Source organism: Carassius carassius, chromosome 27, assembly GCF_963082965.1.
Source record: "Carassius carassius chromosome 27, fCarCar2.1, whole genome shotgun sequence".
Lineage (NCBI taxonomy): Eukaryota > Metazoa > Chordata > Actinopteri > Cypriniformes > Cyprinidae > Carassius > Carassius carassius.
This window is the reverse complement of record NC_081781.1, coordinates 541347-550000: the sequence shown is the minus strand read 5'-3', so window position 1 is coordinate 550000 and position 8654 is coordinate 541347. Positions and strand designations below refer to the sequence as shown.

Genomic DNA, 8654 nt, shown 5'->3' with positions numbered 1-8654 from the left:
CCGAGTCAAACCCCGGATCAGATGTCTTCCGTCTTAATGATCTGATTTCAAAGGAGACTCCAGGAGTCTTTGATCTTTGATCGCGCTCTCGTTTTCTCATTTTAATGAAGCGTCGGAGCGTCACATGAACTCAACAGCGTTCACCGTTTCATCTGAAATATCAGGATCAATACCTGCCACCGCCACAAATTAGCAAGCTGTACATCGATCAAAGGAGAATTAAATATTAATTAGGGTGAATGAGCAGAGTCAATCCCCAGGATACCCACAAATCACATTTCATTTATCCAGTACATCAGATCCTGCTAAACAACCTGCTGCCGGGGCTAAATAAAGCACAACCCAAATTAATAGAGACTTCTGTAAAAGATCAAGCGGGAGAAATGACCCAAATGGGACGAATAACTGTACAAAACGGAAACATTCATCTTTTCTGCAACTTGACTAAAACAATCAACATGACAGCTACAGACCTCGATATTTTGCTTGATATACTTTAGTAGAATTATTTTATGGAAAACTTAACTTTTGAATCTGAATACTGGAATGCGGCAGTATAAAGTTCCTCCACTGTCCAACATCGCATCAGATCTGTCAACCGAGCCATAAAAAAGAACCTTCCGCTTGATCTGGCCCCACAAATGGATTTATTCTGGGTTAGAGGCATTTATCCGGTTGGTTGTGTGTTCATATTCAGCTGGGAAATACTCAATACTGCAGTCGAGCAGATTACAGACTTTCACACCATCATATTCCCTCACGTCTAAACTCCAGAGATTCATGACGGTATGCTGAACTTTAGACACATTTAGAGTCTGGTTTCAGTGATCCAAGATGATCAGCGAATCATTTCAGATGCAATACATGCAATACAAATGCTTAAACTCAAAAAGTTCACTGTACCTCAATTCCCTTAGACTTTAGAGAAGTGTTAGATTTATTCATCAATGCATATCAGTCAATACAAACTAATTAAATAAAGAGTTTTAATAAAAAACACTTTGTATATTTACTTTATGAATACTGATGGAGACTTTAATTACAATTAAATATTTTACTAGAGGAACTGACATATACTTCATGATCTATTCAAAACAAGAAATACAATCATGTATTATGTATTATTTTTCAGTGTAAAAGTATGCAAAATTAAGCTATTATTTCATGTGAATGTGTTTTTTTTACGACTACTTTCATGCAGTAATGCCTCATGTAAACATTTTATTAATCGATCATCCGCATCTGAAGAAGCATGCAAGTTTCTAAGTGCTTTTAAATGTTCTAATTAAGCACTGCACAAAGTGTCTCAGTAATGATGGTTATTAGGGAGGCACCGATACAAAACTTCACAAATAATACCGATAACCGATTATCCAGAATAACATCAGCCGATACCAACAGTTTGGCTTTCTTAAGGAGAAAGAAATCTCTCCCAACTAATGCTGTAAACATTACTATCTTAGATTATAAAATTAACAACATAACCCAAACTGTTACATTTAAATATAGATATAATATTCACCAAGATTTGTATTCATCCAAGATTTCTTTAAACATATATGTATCATTAACAGTGTTTGTTTAGCTAATTAACAAATTCTGAATACTGAATTGCTTAAACGCAACGTTAAATGACATATTGATCACAAGCTGTTTTATCAACTTTTCAGTTAGATGTATCTTTCAACATCTTCTGATGACCGTTCATGTTTATTCTGCATTATAACTTGCAATTATACTATTCTTAAACTAGTTATTAATAATAATAATAATAATAAGTAATTATTAGCAATTATAGTAAATATTAATAATTATTAAAATATTAAAGTGGAGAAGAGTCTGGTTTGATTCTTATCAGAAGTCACAAAGCACTAACATTTGAGCTATTATTGGATGAGAAGCATTTTATAAATAATGTTTTGTGATGGGTAAAATTGTGGACCTGGCAACCCTGACTTAAAGGGACAGTTCACCCAAAAGCGTCATAATTTACTCATCCTCACGTTGTTGAAAACCCATATGAGTTTTTTTTCTTTTGCTGACTGCCAAACAAGATATTTTAGAAACCAAAAAGTTGATGGTAGCCTTTGACTTGTCCTCCTCTTGATTTCCACCTCCTTTTGATTGACAGCAAATTCCGATTATCTGTCCATACCGATTATCGGCCGATAATCCTATTGGTTTTGATCATCTGCGTGTTCAGGATGTGATTGGTCAGTAATGCTCTTCTTTCTCACCTGTGGTCGTGGATGTCCTGTGACCAGGCAGGTGAGCTCAAGCGTCTCTCCCTCTCGGATGGTGTAAACCCTCTCAGAGTAACGCTCCTCCTCCACGTTACAAGCATTATCCGAGTGCACGATCCGGACGGTAGGAGGCGCTGTGAAGAGAACAGACAGAGAGCATCACAATCATGCGTCAAACACATCCCTCCCTCCGTCTCATCGCTTTGCATGGAAGCACAGAAGCACGAATCCTCATATTGTTAATCAAATAAACACAGACGTCCTTGAGCGGAATGACTCAGCTGTCTTTGGCTTTGAGCTCTATCAAGTGCACTTCACTCTGTATCACATGACGACTACATATTCACATCTAACAATCTCTAGAGAATCTCTGATCATGCACACTAGAGTCTGACTCCATGATTTAATGCAGAATAATGAGTGATTCATGATCTCCTTCACATGTTTAAAGCTTCTTCATGTGTATGCACTGATTTGTGGCTGTGCTTCATTTCTGCTCGTGTGTCTTATGTATGCTACTCTGTAAAAAGTACTGTAGTGTACAAGACTAAAAATGCAGTTAATGGTAAGTTTTCTTACTATACATGAGAAAAAGTGCACTTTGATATATTAAACTGTACATTTCTTGTCATTGTTTAGTAAAATACTGTTAAATGTAGCATTTTCGAAAGTAAAAAAAGAAAAAATGTATTTAATTAAGAGTGACAAACTGAAAACTGACATTCGCTGTGTGATTGTATATCACCTGAATTGTTTTTCTTATTAAAAATAATAATAATGATAATATATATATATATATATATATATATATATATATATAGTTTTTATTATTTTTACATTTGCATTAAAAAGTCTAGTGCATTTGTTAAGTTAAATGAATATAAGATATGTAGCTGAATTAAAGTTTTTTTATTTCAACTAACTTTTTTATTATTGTGCTTTTCATTTCAGTTACATTTATAATAATCCTTTTGAAAAAACGCTGTTAAATTTACTGGTTTAAAATGTAATTTACAAACAAAATGAACATTTTAAGCTGACACTTAACATGTTCTGCAAATACATTTATACTTTACATTATTAAACAGCTGCTTTTAACAACAGCTGCTTTTCTCTACAAAAACAACAGGATCGTTTTCCCAGGATTTAGTTTTTCATGCTGAAGAAAGCAGCGTTTGGTTTTGTGTCCGGAAAATGTCTCTGCCTCACAGCAAATGTCACCCTTTGAATCTCATGGGAAAAGAAGGCCATTAAACAAAATAAAATTTAATTAAATAAACACCACAAGAGCAGAGCGACATCAGTGCAAAAACAGGTGGATTAAAGCACTATAAATTCAACAGTATTCAGGTTTTATAAAGTCAAAGAACAGCCACGCTGTTGAGCTCTATGATACCTTTTATGGAAAAATAAATGGATTTTTATTTTGTTAAATTTATCAGTCATCACTTACATCACAGTATGTGTTCATTAGTAATGCCTCATTCAGTATGTTGTTTAACGGATGTCATTGCATTTATGTGCGGAAAAGAGACGACAAGAGCACGAGGAACCCTGAACACCTTTGACACAACAGACACTTCAGATCATTCATCTTTTACGCCCAAGAGCTCTTTAAGTAACTGCATGTGAACTGATGTCAGAATGAAGTATGTACTGTGTGTGTGCATGTGTGTAGATCACAGCTGTTCAATAATGCTAAGCGTGAGAGAAGATTGTTGGAGGGATGCAATGGACCCAGCAGATCTGTCCTACACACCCAGCAGTTATCAAGACCATTTTGGATAAAATATAAATAATAAAAGAAATAATATATTTAAAAATTAAATAAAAACACAGTAATAATAATAACAATTATAAATAAAAAAGGGGAAAAAACTAATATCCAAGCATTCTCCAATATATTCAATATTAATATTAAATGAATGCAATTCATTTTTAAAATAAAATTAATATTTGAATAAATGTATTAAAATAATAAATGTAAAAAATAATACAAATATAAAATAAAAACTATTAAAAAAATATAAAATGTAAATTATATTTTATAAAAATGAAATGTTTAAAATATTATTTATTTTTAAATAAAATAAATAAAAATGTATATTAGAAAAATAAAAAACTAATATTTATAAAATAAAACATATAAAAAAAATAAACTAAAATAAAAAAAATAATCCACACATTCTCCAAACAGCTTGTTCACTGTAGGATTTAGAAATCTATTCCACATGGATCTTTCTAGAGTAATCTCGACAGATATCGAGGTGAATTGCTCCTCTGATCAATCATCCAGCATGATCTGTTTACATACAAATCACACCATACAAATCGCGTGTCTTTGATGCCACACACATCTTCGAGGATCTGTATACTTTAAAGAGCAGAAAGGTCCTGCTTTCCCTTTCATGCATTTAGAGTCTAATTGAGGTTTGATGTTTTTGCACATGCATCAATGCGCTCATTTACATTTCAAGCAGAAACAGGAGGATAATTTATCCAGAAATTCACTGGGAAACACAAACGTGGCAACAGTCAGTCATCCCGAGGGCTTAATGTGTTATTTTTAGCACACATTTGTGTTCGACAAAGCAAAGTCAAGAGAAATTCATTATGTGGATGAGAGGTGCTGTACTCCGGTAGACAACGACACGATTACTGACATAAAAAAACAAAAACAATAGCCAACCTGCCAGATCATTAACAACACAATGACACTATCTGTGACAAATATATGCTGTGCTCAGCAGCTTTACACATAACAGAAACTGAACCAGTGTTGTTGTTGTTGTTAACTAATACTTAAAAGAGAACAATTAATATTGGTAAAAATTTTGATAAAAAAAAACATCCATCCTCCAAACTGCTTGACCTACTGTCACACACCTGGACTCATTTTGTGTGTTTTTGCCCCTGTGACCCAGTTTCTGTCTTCCGTGTCTGGTTTGATTAGTTCCCAGGTGTGTCTAGTCATTTCCGCATGTGTTCCATGTCCCTGTTTATTTAGTCATGCCATCCACCTGTGTTTCCCCATTATCCCTTGTACTTAAGCCTTGTCCTTTCAGTTCTGTTTTGTCGGGTCTACTCGTCAACTCGTCTACTTGTCAACTTGTCTACTTGTCCACTTGTTACCTGTTACTTGCCACTTGCCACTTGCCACCTGTTATTTGCTACTCACCTTGCCTATGTTTGATTTAATAAATCCTTGTTTCGTTTATCCCTCGGCTCCGTGTTCCTTCCAGCAGCGTAAGCCGTGACAGAAGACCCGACCTAAAAAGTTAAAAACTGCGTGTTTTCCCTCCGTTTTGTTTTCCGTTTTTTCACAGTCTTTTTCTTTCCGTAGTGTGTAATGGATCCCCTCTATCGCCCCGAATACCTCCTCCTCCTGCTGGAGCAGGAGGGACTTTCTCTCGAGGACCATACTAGACGGTTTCTCTTCCTAGCTAATGTCACCAGCTACCCGGACCACGCGCTCTGCACCTTTTATCACGCCAGCCTGAACTCCAGGTGCAGAGCGTTGTCGCCCGAAGATGGTCCTCGGGAGGATTTCGCCGCATTCATAGAGTGGAATCTGGTGAGAAATGGGTCACCTCTCACGGTCGGCCCAATGGAGGATCTCGCCAGGTCCACTCTGGACCCAGAGCCCAGCCTACAATCTTCCCACGGTACGAGGCATAAGCCCGAGCCCACCGATGACGGAGAGCCAGAGAGCAACCCGTTAGGCCAGGTGAGAGAGCCGGCGACACTGCCCACCACGAGGGAGCAAAATGTGGAGCGCCAAGTGGATCAAAATGAGGGGGTTTCCAATTCACCTATGCCAGATCCTCTGTTGAGCCCAGGAAGGGCTCCTGATCTTCCGTTAAGCCCAGGACGGGCTCCTGATCCTCCTGTAAGCCCAGGACGGGCTCCTGATCCTCTGTTAAGCCAAGGAAGGGCTCCTGATCTTCCGTTAAGCCCAGGACGGGCTCCTGATCCTCCTGTAAGCCCAGGACGGGCTCCTGATCCTCTGTTAAGCCCAGGAAGGGCTCCTGATTCCCCGTTAAGCCCAGGACGGGCTCCTGTTCCCCCGTTAAGCCCAGGACGGGCTCCTGATCCTCCTTAAAGCCCAGGACGAGCTCCTGATCTTCCGTTAAGCCCAGGACGGGCTCCTGATCTTTTGTTAAGCCCAGGAAGGGCTCCTGATCTTGCGTTAAGCCCAGGACGGGCTCCTGGTTCTTCTTTTTAGCCCAGGACGGGCTCCTGAACCCCCGTTAAGCCCAGGACGGGCTCCTGGTTCTTCTTTTTAGCCCAGGACGGGCTCCTGAACCCCCGTTAAGCCCAGGACGGGCTCCTGAACCCCCGTTAAGCCCAGGACGGGCTCCTGATCTTCCGTTAAGCCCAGGACGGGCTCCTGATCCTCCTTTAAGCCCAGGACGGGCTCCTGATCCCCCGTTAAGCCGAGGACGGGCTCCTGATCCCCCGTTAAGCCCAGGACGGGCTCCTGATCCCCCGTTAAGCCCAGGACGGGCTCCTGATCCCCCGTTAAGCCGAGGACGGGCTCCTGATCCTCCTTTAAGCCCAGGACGGGCTCCTGATCTTCCGTTAAGCCCAGGACGGGCTCCTGATCCTCCTTTAAGCCCAGGACGGGCTCCTGACCCCCCGTTAAGCCGAGGACGGGCTCCTGAACCCCCGTTAAGCCCAGGACGGGCTCCTGAACCCCGGTTAAGCCCAGGACGGGCTCCTGATCCTCCGTTAAGCCCAGGACGGGCTCCTGATCCTCCGTTAAGCCCAGGAAGGGCTCCAGCCCCAGAGCTTACTCCAATGCCTGCTCCTTCAAAATTCCCACCCTCCCGCCCACTCCTGCCTCCTCCTCTGCTGTCGTCTGGCTGCCCCTCTGCTCGCCCTCAGCCTACCATCATTGTGGTGCGAGCTCTGCGGGACCATACTAGACGGTTTCTCTTCCTAGCTAATGTCACCAGCTACCCGGACCACGCGCTCTGCACCTTTTATCACGCCAGCCTGAACTCCAGGTGCAGAGCGTTGTCGCCCGAAGATGGTCCTCGGGAGGATTTCGCCGCATTCATAGAGTGGAATCTGGTGAGAAATGGGTCACCTCTCACGGTCGGCCCAATGGAGGATCTCGCCAGGTCCACTCTGGACCCAGAGCCCAGCCTACAATCTTCCCACGGTACGAGGCATAAGCCCGAGCCCACCGATGACGGAGAGCCAGAGAGCAACCCGTTAGGCCAGGTGAGAGAGCCGGCGACACTGCCCACCACGAGGGAGCAAAATGTGGAGCGCCAAGTGGATCAAAATGAGGGGGTTTCCAATTCACCTATGCCAGATCCTCTGTTGAGCCCAGGAAGGGCTCCTGATCTTCCGTTAAGCCCAGGACGGGCTCCTGATCCTCCTGTAAGCCCAGGACGGGCTCCTGATCCTCTGTTAAGCCAAGGAAGGGCTCCTGATCTTCCGTTAAGCCCAGGACGGGCTCCTGATCCTCCTGTAAGCCCAGGACGGGCTCCTGATCCTCTGTTAAGCCCAGGAAGGGCTCCTGATTCCCCGTTAAGCCCAGGACGGGCTCCTGTTCCCCCGTTAAGCCCAGGACGGGCTCCTGATCCTCCTTAAAGCCCAGGACGAGCTCCTGATCTTCCGTTAAGCCCAGGACGGGCTCCTGATCTTTTGTTAAGCCCAGGAAGGGCTCCTGATCTTCCGTTAAGCCCAGGACGGGCTCCTGGTTCTTCTTTTTAGCCCAGGACGGGCTCCTGAACCCCCGTTAAGCCCAGGACGGGCTCCTGGTTCTTCTTTTTAGCCCAGGACGGGCTCCTGAACCCCCGTTAAGCCCAGGACGGGCTCCTGAACCCCCGTTAAGCCCAGGACGGGCTCCTGATCTTCCGTTAAGCCCAGGACGGGCTCCTGATCCTCCTTTAAGCCCAGGACGGGCTCCTGATCCCCCGTTAAGCTGAGGACGGGCTCCTGATCCCCCGTTAAGCCCAGGACGGGCTCCTGATCCCCCGTTAAGCCCAGGACGGGCTCCTGATCCCCCGTTAAGCCCAGGACGGGCTCCTGATCATCCGTTAAGCCCAGGACGGGCTCCTGATCCTCCTTTAAGCCCAGGACGGGCTCCTGACCCCCCGTTAAGCCGAGGACGGGCTCCTGAACCCCCGTTAAGCCCAGGACGGGCTCCTGAACCCCGGTTAAGCCCAGGACGGGCTCCTGATCCTCCGTTAAGCCCAGGACGGGCTCCTGATCCTCCGTTAAGCCCAGGAAGGGCTCCAGCCCCAGAGCTTACTCCAATGCCTGCTCCTTCAAAATTCCCACCCTCCCGCCCACTCCTGCCTCCTCCTCCGCTGTCGTCTGGCTGCCCCTCTGCTCGCCCTCAGCCTACCATCATTGTGGTGCGAGCTCTGCGGGACCGCCATCCTCCAGCGACGC

General features: G+C 43.7%; 1 protein-coding gene across 4 annotated transcripts in view; it reads right to left on the bottom strand.

The window, feature by feature from the left end:
* Positions 1-8654, bottom strand: part of LOC132106368 (MAM domain-containing glycosylphosphatidylinositol anchor protein 2-like) — a 121058-nt gene that overhangs the window by 66370 nt on the left and 46034 nt on the right. For all 4 annotated transcript variants that reach the window (XM_059511983.1, XM_059511985.1, XM_059511984.1 and 1 more), the window contains exon 2: positions 2238-2377. In XM_059511983.1, coding sequence (XP_059367966.1) covers positions 2238-2377 — 140 coding nt within the window. The remainder of the gene's footprint in view (positions 1-2237; positions 2378-8654) is intronic.